This window comes from Corythoichthys intestinalis, chromosome 6 (assembly GCF_030265065.1).
Source record: "Corythoichthys intestinalis isolate RoL2023-P3 chromosome 6, ASM3026506v1, whole genome shotgun sequence".
Classification (NCBI taxonomy): Eukaryota; Metazoa; Chordata; class Actinopteri; order Syngnathiformes; family Syngnathidae; genus Corythoichthys; species Corythoichthys intestinalis.
In genome coordinates, this window is record NC_080400.1 from 48296938 (window position 1) to 48310173 (window position 13236).

Genomic DNA, 13236 nt, shown 5'->3' on the forward strand with positions numbered 1-13236 from the left:
CACCGATCTACCGTTTTGTTTTTTTTACTTCTAATTCGATCCGATATACTAATTCTAATATCTGCTGATACCAATACCATTCTGATAACATAATTCTATGTACTTTAATATTATATTGTCAATTTTAACTGTGATTGTAATGAAGTCTTCTCCAAGGCAAATATTTTATGTACAATGGAATTCAAATATATCCCAAAAGGTTTGAGTTGAGGCAAGTCTGTTAGATAGTTAGAAAAGGGAATCCTGTAAATTTATACAAATATTTATGAAATCAAATGGTTTGGAACATATCAAATGGGAAATACAAAATAAAATATTTGATACTGTGCAAACATCTTACACTCGTCCACCCACACACACTGCAGTGTGTATCTGAACAAGAAAAAAGAGTACTGGTAAATAAAATCACTCAAATGTTAACACAACTGTTCATTGGGTTGAACTGATTCTTGCTAATGTAGCAGCAACAAAACACACATCTTCAACTACACGCAGTCCCCGGGTTACGACTTACCCGACTTGCGCGATTTTGACTTTACGACGCCGGAGTCCCGTCCACCATTCTGTCTTCAGTCCTTTTTTTTTTTTTTTTTTTTTTTAAAGTCATGTAAGCAGTACCTCGTTCTTGCCGTGTCAGGATACCTTCCTCCCCCAGCAGCATCGCCGCCGTCCTGCAGTTCCTGACAGCGTCAGGTCCGACTTCCTTGTTCTCATGATGCTGCTGCTGTTACTGCTTCCCCCGGCGCGGGTTTGTCTTGCGCGTCCCGATCCGGTTTTTGGAGTTCAGACGGCGGACTCGCGTTAAGAGAGGTAACCTGAGCGGCCATGATATCACGCCTCTCTTGCCTCCCTACGTTTTCCACAGCACCCTTTTCTCTCACTAAGGTGACTCACTCGCGAGTAAAGCCCAAAGTTTTTTTTTAAAGCATGAATAGTCATTTAATATAACGGCATTTAACACAATGTAGCTGACAGTATATTTTTTACTTTATCTTATTAATATGAGGTATAACACATGTTATTGGACAGTTATTTTGGGGTTCAGGGGGTATATAGGGGTGCTTAACGGGTTAATTCTGACTTACGCAGAAATTATGGTTACATCACCAGCCTAGGAAAAGAACTCTTTCGTAACCCAGGGAATACCTGTATTTGTAAAGTGTAAACATCTAACCCATACTATAAAGTGTGCATCCGAACATTTCCAACAAGAAATATTTCCACACAGCGGACATGTTAAAAGAGGTTTAACTTAGTGCTGCAAACTGTGGAGCGGACTTCCTGAGGTGACGTGCTAAATAACGTATAGCAACTTCTTGGTAATCCCGTTGGCTTTTACACCATCGTGTGGGACTTTGCCTTGCTTTTCAAACGCCTCTGAAAGTGTTTCCTGGCAGCTGCGACATTCGTCCTTTCTGCCTCGGGGTTAAAAAATCCTGGTGCTCGGCAATGTGGGGCTTTCATAAGAGCCTAATTAAGTTTGTTTCTTCCTCCTCGCGGTATATAAGAGCCTTACAAGCATTGCACGTAGCAGCTTTGCTTTTTGGTGTTTCCAAAGTGAAATATTTCCACACCGGGGACATGTTAAAGGAGGTTTACCTGAGTGCTGCTGCCCACTGCCCGCTTTTCTGGCTGCAAACTGAGATACGGACTTTCTTCTTGAACTGATGTGCAGGTATTACTCCGCATCTGAGTAAAACTACTTTGTTCAGGAAATCCACTCCACATTTTGCAGGGCTGGGAGCATTTTCAGCAACAGCATGGTAGAGACATGCTCATTAATAGGAAATCTCCGCAGGTTGGATCGGAAATTCACGATTGGAAAATTACGTCATTATTGGATTCCGATACCGGATCGGTCCCATCCATAATTTTACCACATTTAATGGTTTTAATCTTGAGCCAATCTTCAGGATGGTTTTCCAGCTGTGTGCCAACTTCTTAAATATCCTCTCTAAATGAAGATGCTTGCTCTTGTGCTTGTGGGAGTGAAAAGAGCTGCTTTTTCAGAGGCCTCTTGTAAATCAAGTGAAATATATTTGATCGGCTATTGAATTGATTTAACAATCAGGCTTGTCACTAGTACACAAATGCCGTGGACCAAAGTACCGTATTGGCCCGAATATAAGACGATGTTTTTTCCATTGAAATAAGCAGGGGTGAAAGTGGGCCAGAACGGTCAGGAACGCAGTTCCGGTATAAGATTCAGGGCCGGAATGATGTTCTGGTATAAAATTCAGGGCCGGAATGCTGTTCCGGTGCACAGTGCTTTGATTCCAAAAATATGACAGCAACTGTCAAAACGCTATGTGAAAAAAAAAATGCTAAGCTGCCACACATGCATTTCAGCTCCAAGAAGAAAACAATCCACCAACATCAGATTTACATAAATAAGTGTTAACAACAAGCATAATAAAGTGCTTGTGTAGTGTAATCCATTTCCACCAATATTTATTATTGATTTCATTCCACGGACGGCATGGAGGTTTCCCCAGCTGCTGCAGTTATCTGAGTCTGACGATGATGAGTCACATCAATGTGCGAATGCACGCGCAAAGCAAAACGCCTGGACTCATTTATCCGTTCAATTGGTTGACATACTGATATGTGATCAGCAGAGATGGTTAGCTCTGATTGGTTCAAATGTGCATGTTTTCTGGAACACCAAAAAAAAAAAAAAAAAGCTTGTTGAATTGATGTGACAAAAGACAAAAAAGGGCAATGCAACATAAAATGAGTCAAATTTTTAAGCCCAACGAAAGGGTTGAGGAGGCTTAGTTATCATATTTAGTTTCATTTGCTCTGATGGGAGGTTCAGAACATCTTATCTGTCAATGTGCACGATGGACTTATGTTTGTTCATTTATGTTAGGCTACTTATTAATTTCCTTATGATTTAAAAAAGTCAATGTTTGCGCAATCTTCAATATATTACATTTCACTCTGCATAATATAGGTAAGTTGTACTTATTTTTCTGAATGTATGTTACATATATCTTTATTATATACAAAAAAAAAAAAAGTAAATGTTTACATTAACTTCAATTTTAATGTATATCCTATGTTCTTAAGTAGTTAAAATTGAGATTTGGCATTTCGTATGTGAGGAAATGAGGAAAGATAAAAATTAGGAGATGGAGGTTGGGGTTATTGCTGTTTTTGTTAACTTTTATTTTTCAAATAATTGAAAAAATACAATTTTGAATGAAAAATAAAATTTCTGGTTCCGTGGCGACCTTCACGTCCGGGAGTTCCGGTGTAGGTGCACTATCCTATTCCCCTCACTATCCATTCGCGGGGGCCTGCGCTTGTCAGTGACGTTTTTTATTCTCGCTATATGATTATACAACTTTAACTTTTGTTAATAATACACTCTGTGTGTAGTATCATCCATCACTTTTCCTTTTTAAATGGGCACTTTTAAGCGAACGCAAGAAGTAACAACGGGAACATTTTTAAACAGGCATTTCACGGGAGAGCATTTCGACTCTTCGGCCAATCATATAGTGAGAGCGAGTGGATAGTGAGGGGGAGAGGATAGTGAACCTACATCAGCAAGAAATCCTAGCCACTTTCACCCCTGGAAATAAGACTGTAAAAATGGTGGTTGTCTTATATTCGGGGTCTAGACATTATACCCATTCACGACGCTAGATGATGCCAGATATCATTGAAGCGAATGCTGAACTTGACTCCCCAGGCCAAAGCGCACCCCTTATGGTTAATGCAGTTATTGCAATTTTATTGATTTATCACAATACATTGGTTTATTTACATTTCAAAAACCAGAAGCCATTCATTTACGAATGTGATTGCACTTCAATTTGCATATTTAAATTTTCAGATATTAAGATTTGAATGAGGCAAAATAACATGCTTTCTCTCTCAAATATACTGTTATAATCATTTGTTTCAAATGTACCGTAATTATTTTCTGTATAAAAATTAATTGGGTGTTCAAAAAGTCTTTTTTCAAACTTGAGTCTTGAAAAAGAGGGGGTCGTCTTATAATGAGGGCCGTCTTATATTCGGGCCAATACGGTATTGGGGCAATACGGCTGCAGTACATAACAATTTCAAAATATGACGTTTGCCCTCCTGTTTTGGGATGGCTTTCCCTAATATTTTGGAGTGTAACTGTGGGATTGTATATCCATTCATCCAGAGGAATGTAATTAATCCCTGAGGTGTTCGATACACTTGTGGTCAATGTTCCGCACCAAACATATTAAAACATGACTTTATTGACTTTGGTGTTTGCTCTGGAACTCTAAATCACATTTTACATAGTCTAGTACGGGGGTCCTCAAATACAAATCTTGAAGGTCCACTTTTGTTTTTTCATACAAGCATGGGTCAATTTATTAATGTCGGTCACTTACAAGGCAGGTCGAAGGTGGTAAAGGTGTTTTCCTTTTGACCAAACAAAAATACAATGCACATTCTGATTAAATAAAAATAAATTGAAAAAACATTTTCTTGACGTAAAATAAAAATACAAAAAAACATGCAAGTACAATGTTACACATGTATACTAAATAACTGACAGATCTGTCATTAAGGTGCAAACAATAACTATTGACAGTACATTTTGTAACTGTAAAACACTGCTGGACAAAAAAGAAAACATGAGCGGGTAGTACAGTACATGTTCACATGTACAGAACATAAATGACAAGTTCCGTCAGTAAGGTGCAAACAAAATAATTATTGACAGTAACTTTAACTGTAAAACACTGTGCAATGAGAGAAATGGCATCTGGGGGTCACAAAGCTGTTTACTCACATCATCAGCCAGTACTTCAGTGTGTGTTGAATCTGGGAGTGAGATTTGTTTGATTTTTGTTGTCATTTCCTCCTTTTCTTTTCCTTCGAACATTGCTGACATCACTTCAGTCATGCACTCTTTTATTATTTCTCCATCAGAGAACGGCTTCTTATGTTTGGCCAACACCCACGACACTCTGAGTGAGCACTACATTGCAATTTGTTGTTGTGTCATAGATTTAACACTAACCTTGCCTGACTCTTGATATGACTGCTTCAACCTGTTTATTTCTTCCCTTCTCAATTCTGATTTAGGAGAAAACTTCTCTTCAAAAGAGCTGTGCTCTTTAACACAATGGCGTTTCACTTTTTAACTTTTAACAGCGCAATTATCTTTAAGCATATTAAGCACATAGGTTTGGTACTTGCAGTTAGTAAAATAGACGCATATTTTTCAGTCCATTCCTCATTGAAACAACGATTTTCGTTGTCCACTTTTCTTCTCTTGGTCAACTTTGACATTTTGTTAGATTCGGTCTTCCACCGGTGGCATGTAAACAAACAGATTGCAAAGTGCCGGGCGCGACTCGTGTTTCACACTGCTGCGGTCCGTCCACTCTAGCTAGCTGCATGCAGGCTCTCTCGGCCAATCAGCGGATCCATGCACGCTCTCTCAGCCAATCAGCGCATCCATGCAGGCTCTCTCAGGCAATCAGCGTATCGTTGTCATAGAGTTGACAACAGAAGTGGGAACATGGAAGATATTTGACTAAAAATGAAACAGAATTTAGCGATAGAACAGTAGCGGATAGCGATAGATTGGCGATTCATACAAGTAATCTATGTTTAAAAAACTTTTTTTTTTTTTTGAAAAGTGCCGTTTGCTCTGGGTCCGCAGAGAGGTGTGCCATGGTCCGGTCTAGTACAACCCTGTTTGTGTATTGTGGATAAACCCTGTAAACTTCAGAATAACAATAATGATCGCCAAAAAAAAATGCCCAAAAATCAGGGCTAAGTGTTCCAGATGACCATTTGTACACTGTTTAGAAATTGCTTCTGTTACTTAACTCTCTTGAAACATTTCTACGCTTTTTATTTTTACTGTGACCTTTTCCCACTCTTTTTTGGCATGGCTTTTGATGTAAATATAGATTTCAAAAGAACTTGTAATATGCAGTTTAAAAATGTCTAATAGAGTGACACTAGCAGATGAGGTCATGTTGACATAGTGCTAAACATAGTGACTCAGCTTTGAAGTTTTGAGCCTTTTTTGCTTTGTATTTTACACGAATCATGAAAAGGTAATTAAGAAAAAACATTTTGCTTTTTTAAAGCTCTCAAATTGATTTTTCAACAGTGGTTGATGCTTAAAACTTGAAGAGACTGATAGAACTGGAGGTTTCAGGTGAAACACCCCCCCAACATATCTAAGGTGCTGCAGCAGGGCAGCAACCATCATCATCAGAGTGTAGACAGATCAATTAGCACCTGTCACCAACTCCCTCTCCACCTCTGCTGTCAACTTCTTGTTGATGTTTCTTTTTTTATTCATATATTCTCCCACCTTCTGAGAGGTACACTATTATGCATTCATCCCCTGTAGAACGATCTCTGATAATGCCCCACTACTTTATTTCCTCTTTCCATCTGATAACCTCCCTTTCTTTCTTTTCTTTCTTCTTTTTTTAAATCCTTACGCAGACTGATTTAGAGTCTCTGGACCCCCGGGGCCGAACTCCTCTACATCTGGCTGTCACATTGGGCCACCTGGACTGTGCCAGAGTTCTGCTGCAACATGGCGCCGATGTCAGTAAGGAGAACCGCAACGGCTGGACTGGTAAGTGAGGATTATTTTATATTCTTCATTGATGTGCCTGCAATGGTGTGGAATATATTTAAAACTTGCCAGGAGTATTCTGAAGTTGTCTATTTTTCACATTCAGGTTGAAAACGTGGTGTGAAATTTTTAGAGTCCCTTTTTTTTGCACATTTACAACATTATTTAGCAACCTAAATATTCATTTTTAAATAAGATGTTTTGGACCTTAAGGTTTAAACCCAGAACTAAATATTTTATTTCAATCTTACATTTATATCCTAAATGCTAAATCTGGAAACGGTTGAAACTAAATATTTAGCTTAATATGCAAATTCACATGACTGGAGACCGGAAAAACTAAATAAAAGCTGGAGCACACAAAATACTCTTTAAATAGTTTCTCCTAAATATGTATTTTACCTATATATTGTTATTATCTCAATGACTCATGTCCAAGAGCAGACTGCCACCGTTGAGTAGGTTTTATTCATTTTCAAGCAACGTAAACAGACAGTCTGAGCTGCTCCACCAGCTTTTATTTTGTTACTTCCGGTCTCCAGTCATGTGAATTTGCATGTTAAGCTAAATATTTAGTTCCGACCATTTCCTGATTTAACATTTAGGATATAGGATATAAATCTAAGATTTAAATTAAATATTTAGTTCTGGATTTAAACAATCAGGTCCAAAACTTCTTATTTAAAAATAAATATTTAAGTTGCTAAATGATGTGGTAAATGTGCAAAAGAAAAAGTGACTCTAAAAATTTCACACCATTTTAAACACTGTGTGGCGCTAAATGTGAGAAAATGTTGTCGTAATTTTCAGCATGTGCTGCTTTACAAATGGCGGCCTATAATGTTTTGCCCAAGATTGAGGTAAACATTAGAAATAGATTTAAAGTGCCTGTGACACAAAAAAGCATTGTTTATTTCATATTATACGCGGTATTTTATGCTCCTGAATGAAATGGACCGCTTGGTTGTGTTTGAAAGCAATCGATATATTTATTAAATTTTTGTTAATCCCGCGCTACGAAAACGGGAGACTTTCGGCTACGACCCCCTTGGCCCTCTACATGTGCCCGCCCAGAGAGGTCTATACTTGGCTTGGGCTCGGGCAGCCACGCGCTCCAACATCGGTCGGTTTGTCCACCGAGAAATGCCATTTTTTGCGCTCATTCCCCTCTGCATCCCCAGTGACGAGCACTGCCTGCCTGCCAGGGCCCCACAAGAACGACGGGCAGAATCTTGCCCACCGGCGTGTGTGACATGAGTTGGGGTAGTTTTGTGTAATTTTTTGTTTTCGAAGGTGTGGAAAAGACTTAGAAAAGCCGCTCGGTTGGGGTTTGCATTTCACCTAGCTCTCACGCCTCCTGTTTCGCTTTCCTTCATCTCCGAAGCCGAGCAAGGAAATGACAAAAGCCAGACTAACTCTGGTGGCATAAAATACCATACGGGAGGTTTAAGAAGACGGCAGTTTTGACCATCATGCAGTAATTTAGCCCCATCATACTGATTAAATACATTTTTAATCCCGTATTGGCCCGAAGGTAAGACGGCTCTGATTATAAGACGACCCCCTCTTTTTCAAGACTCAAGTTTGAAAAAAGACTTCTTGAACACCAAATAATTTTTTTATACAGAAAATAATTACAGTACATCTGAAACAAATGATTATAACAATATATTTGATAGAGAAAGCATGTTACTTTGCCTCATTCAAATCTTAGTATCTGAAAACTTAAATATGTAAACTAAAGTGCAATCACATTCGTAAATGAATGGCTTCTGGTTTTTGAAATGTAAATAAACCTACTTATCTACTGTGATAAAACAACAAAATTGCAATAACTGCATTAACCATCAAAGTGAAGTCTAACTGTAACTGCAGTCTTGAAACAAATCTGAATGAGGAAAAACATTGCAATAAAATAATGCAAACTGGTTAAACTTGAGAGTAGTTTAGATCTGTCATGACAGAACATCGCTTCAATGATATCTGGCGCCATCTAGCGTCGTGAATGGGTATTATGTCTAGACCGCAAATGTAAGACGACCCCCACTTTTTCAGTCTTATTTTAATGCAAAAAAACCCCGTCTTATATTCGGGCCAATACGGTCCTATGGTCATATTCCGTTTATCACAAGACTGCTATTTTTCATGGCCATACCATTTATTTAGCAATTGGGGGAAAATGCTTAGAAAAAAAGAACATCCTGTAAAAATATTGAAATAGAGAGATTTAAACAATGATGAAATTTATTTAGCTGCTCTCTGTTGCCTTTTTCCTTGTTCTGAATCTTCCCCCTCAATGGGGGGAGTTCTAAATCAGCTGAAATCGTTACTCTGCCGACGTCATCACCCAGATGGAAGCGCTAGAGCGCTATAATGACAGGTAGAGCTAAACATCAGATGAAAAGACTAATTTCTCTTCACCTGAGCTTTGGCAAATTGTTGTATGTAGTCGAATCATCTCAAAATAGGATTTTAATTAACCTAATAATGCTATTTAAGCTTTTTATCGTATCACAGGCACTTTAAAAGCAAAAAAAAAAAAAAAAAACACTAAATGTGATAAAACAGTAAATGAAAGTTCTAATAATACAGTGGCATCACTAGGCTCCTGAGATGCATCCAATTCGGTGTCTGATGATCCCAGGCTAGGTCACCTAGGAGAGAGTTGCATGTTGTTGCAAGACTGGAAACACTCACTGATGCAGGATAAATCTTCAATCATCTGCCGTATCCATGAAATGTTTTCCACGAAGATGAAAAGATAGTAAATTATGGTGGCGGTGTATTGGTTTGGGGCTGTTTTGCTAATTCAGAACCTGGGAGACTTGCTGTGATAAATGGAACCATGAATTATCCTGTTTACAAAAAAATCTTGCAGGATAATGTGTGACCATCTGTTTGTGATCTCAAGCTGAATACCAAACACACACCAGCAAGATCACTTCATAATGGCAGAAAAATACAAAATGAAGAATTTGGAGTTGCCTAGTCAAAGTCCTGACCTTTTTGCTACTGAGGTGCTATGGCATGATCTTTCTTCTACAGTGCTGTAAGACACTTATTGCAAGTTATTGCAAATGCAGGTTTTTGCTGCTCAGGGTGAACTGGCCGCTTATTTGGTTTCGTTGGCAATCGCCATTTTACACAGGATCATGTGGGTTTGGATTGGCTTTCTCCCTTCTGATAAAAACCTTCTCCTGATGTTATATGTGACTAATATTACATAAAAATAAATAAAATTAACAAATAAATAAATTTTTAAAAAGCAGAAAGAAGAAAACACTTTACACCCTACTTAACATGAGGAATTGGTTATTCTTCACATGGGATTTGCTTTAGTTTAAAAAGAAAAAGACTAAAAGACGATGCAAATGTTTGTCACTCTGCTGACTCTCAATTTAGCCAATCGTTAGCAGACGTTATGCAAATTTGACATATCACCTTGTGATGAACTGACCTGTGGTTCTCAAGAGAGACACTTTCAGATTACCAATTAGAAAAACGTGTCACACATACAGTATGAATTGCTTCTCAGTGGTCCATGAATGTTTTGTTCTCATAAAGCATTACAATGCATTATAAAAAATGCACAACTCCCATGATACCACGCTCTTGGTCAAACTTGGGATCCCTCTGACCATTTCATAGGTATGAAAAAAAGTGTTTAAAGTATATAAAGTGTCAAAGAATCTCACTTTGATGTTAAAGCTTGTATTCAAAGTGGGTACCTAATGAATGAGAGTAAGAAATGCACTAATTCATGATACTGGGTTTTTCATTCAACCTAATCAGTTTATGTCTGCTGCATTTGCACATTAATTCTATATCCTGAGTAATTGGCTGTTCTTTGTTGATCCTTCTCTTTCTTGCTCAGTTCTTCAGGAGGCAGTCAGTACTCGAGATCCGGAACTTGTGCGGCTTGTACTGCGTTTCCGTGACTACCAGAGGACTGCGAAGAGACTTGCGGGCATCCCCGTCCTGCTAGAACGACTACGCCAAGTGGGATTTCACACAAACACACCCAAAAAAAAAATAAGAATAACTATAAAGTTGCACTTCAAAAGTGGCTTTGAAGTAGTGATGCCTTCATTTGAATAATAGATGAATTTTTATTTTACGTCTTTATTTTCAGATGAAATTGAATATTCCTAGCTTTCTTTAAACATATGAATAAATTATTAGTCAAGGGGATAAACGATTGCAAAAAAAAAAAAAAAAAACCCTGCTGCCTGCTTATCTGACATGCTTCCCTATTTTGGAATTTATTTGCATGCATTTTCTTTTTTCCTATCTTTTCCCCATGACACTGTTTGGAGCTATATATTATCTGCTGAAATAGCCATAATGCGGAAGAGAAAAGAATATATTTCTCTACACATTGGAATATTTTCAAGTACAGATTGAATAATTGCTGCCGAGGCTCCCAATCAAAATTTATTGGATGTCTATTCCGGTCAAAAGGCGGTCAGTGAGGTAGTTGATTGGGTAACATTAAAGCAATTACAGCAGTAGGAAGGTTGTTGATCTGTTTCTTTGATTTGGAAGGGCGTAGGTTTGCATAGGGATGGCAGACACACACACAGCCCTGACAGAAATACATCTCGACAACATACCGCCTCCTCTGCCCTCTTCAAGTAGGGAGATATTAGTTTTTTTTCAGCCACCAGGAGTCACTGTAAGTAATTAAAAAAATGTCAATGTTGTGAAGGTGGGAACACACCACTAATTTTGCTACTGAAAGTCCGGACTCCATCTGAGTTAGCTTAACATTAAAGTGTGTGAACTTGCTAACTTGCAAAACTGGTGTAGGAAGCTGCTTAGAGAGAAGTGTCCTTCTGTATATGATTTCTGCTCTTAACGTCAACTAAACTATATATAAATATTATAAATATAATAAATTCTGCTAGAAACTATAGAACCAGAAAACAACTGACAGAAAGAGGTCACAGTCTATGTGTGTTAATCAATTTTCATTTGTATTTTATTAATGTGGTCTTAAGGCAGCCCAAAGGAGCTTTCATTTTTTGTTGAGTTTGGCTGTTTCTGTGACAAAAGCAGTTGTATTTTATCTGAACGCTCCATTTTATTTGTTTTTGGCATTCCCTCAGAGTTTCTTTTTTTTTCTCCAGTTATATTTATTTATGTAGACAATGTTGAGTGGTCTTAAGACACATGTCTATTTTTTGCATTTCTGGATAGTTATGAGATTATTAACAAGTTTGTACTTAATGTGTATGGAAAAATAGTTTACGTTATGTTCAAATATTGCATTGCAATTTAAATTTGCTAATAAAATCCAGACATATATTCTGGAAATTTTCAAAATGTTTCTTTAGTAGTTTTGAAAACAAAGGTTTGAATCGAACGAAGTAACACCTGAACCAATACACATGCAAGTCAGTATAAGTCAATACAGATTCATTTTGCATTGATCATTTAGCCTATCCATTAATTAGGTTCATATTCGTGAGAAATGTAGCCCTGAACCCCGTTCACTCAATCTGTCTGGTCTTATTAATGTCCCGTCCCCAACAAAAAGTGTACATGCAGGTTATGCTTTTATATAGCTTCTACCAATGTCGAAACCAAACCTACACCCTTGCATTTCAGTGTTGTAAGTGGTAATATCCCAAAGTTACTGTGTGGTTAAAGAAAAAAAATGTTCGTTTTGGAACTTCAAGCAGATGACCTTGAGTTAAATAAGGATTTAACAGATGATCACTGTAAAGTGGGCTCATGAAGACCACCTTCCTTGACAATTGTTCATGTACATGTGTGATTTCACGCATAGAATATATTAAAAATAAAAGATTAGAATGCCTGTTGAGGTCTATAACGTACAGTATATCTCGTCTTTTTATAGGTTTTAGATTTCTTTTGTTCAGATAAATGTTGGAGAAGCAGCTTCACTTTCAGTGAGAAAAGAGAACAAAATTAAATGATTAACAGGGTAATGAATACAATTTTCTGTGCTCATAAAACATCTACACCAACCTTTGAGAGCTATTGCAAGAGTGTACAAAGTGAAAATATTGGATAACATACCTCTTTATGTTCTCTTTAGCTTGTTAGTTTCACCATATCCAAGCTATTATAAAAAAATATGGGTCAAAAACTACTGTATAACAACCTCTATATATTCTGTAGAAAAGGCTATCAGGATAAGCAACAGAGTCGTTTTTGGGACTATATATACTTTTTATTTTTTTTAACAGTCAAGCAGCTCAAATCATGGTATAGTTGAAAAAAAAATTCATTGTCAGGAAATATGATGAGTATAGTAATCAGAGGGAGGGAGAAAACTACTATTAAATGGTGATAATTTTACTTAAAATCAGTAAAAAATAGAACTACAGACAAGGTCATAGTAATCATTCAATTTGGGTGAGGAGAACTGATTTTTCAGTCTGCTACAAACTCTCAATTCATTTGATATTTATTCTCTGCTATCTTCACTACCAGGCTGCTCTTGTTTTCGCCAATGTCAATGTAGAGCAGACAAGCTATAATTGCACTTCAGTACAGTAAGATTTTGTTATGATTCCTTGAAGGATATTTAGGGCATACTTGATATGCTTGAGAAAAGCAACATTTTTTTGTAGATATGCTCTGTAGTTAGATCAGGCCCAAGT

General features: G+C 37.5%; 1 protein-coding gene across 3 annotated transcripts in view; it reads left to right on the forward strand.

Moving 5' to 3' along the window:
- The window catches only part of ankrd13b (ankyrin repeat domain 13B), an 89660-nt gene that overhangs the window by 27693 nt on the left and 48731 nt on the right, over positions 1 to 13236 (forward strand). For all 3 annotated transcript variants that reach the window (XR_009063521.1, XM_057839566.1, XM_057839567.1), the window contains exons 2-3: positions 6469 to 6604; positions 10479 to 10603. Coding sequence is in view for 2 of the 3 variants with exons in the window: in XM_057839566.1 (XP_057695549.1) it covers positions 6469 to 6604; positions 10479 to 10603 (261 nt within the window). In the remaining variant the exon portion in view is untranslated. The remainder of the gene's footprint in view (positions 1 to 6468; positions 6605 to 10478; positions 10604 to 13236) is intronic.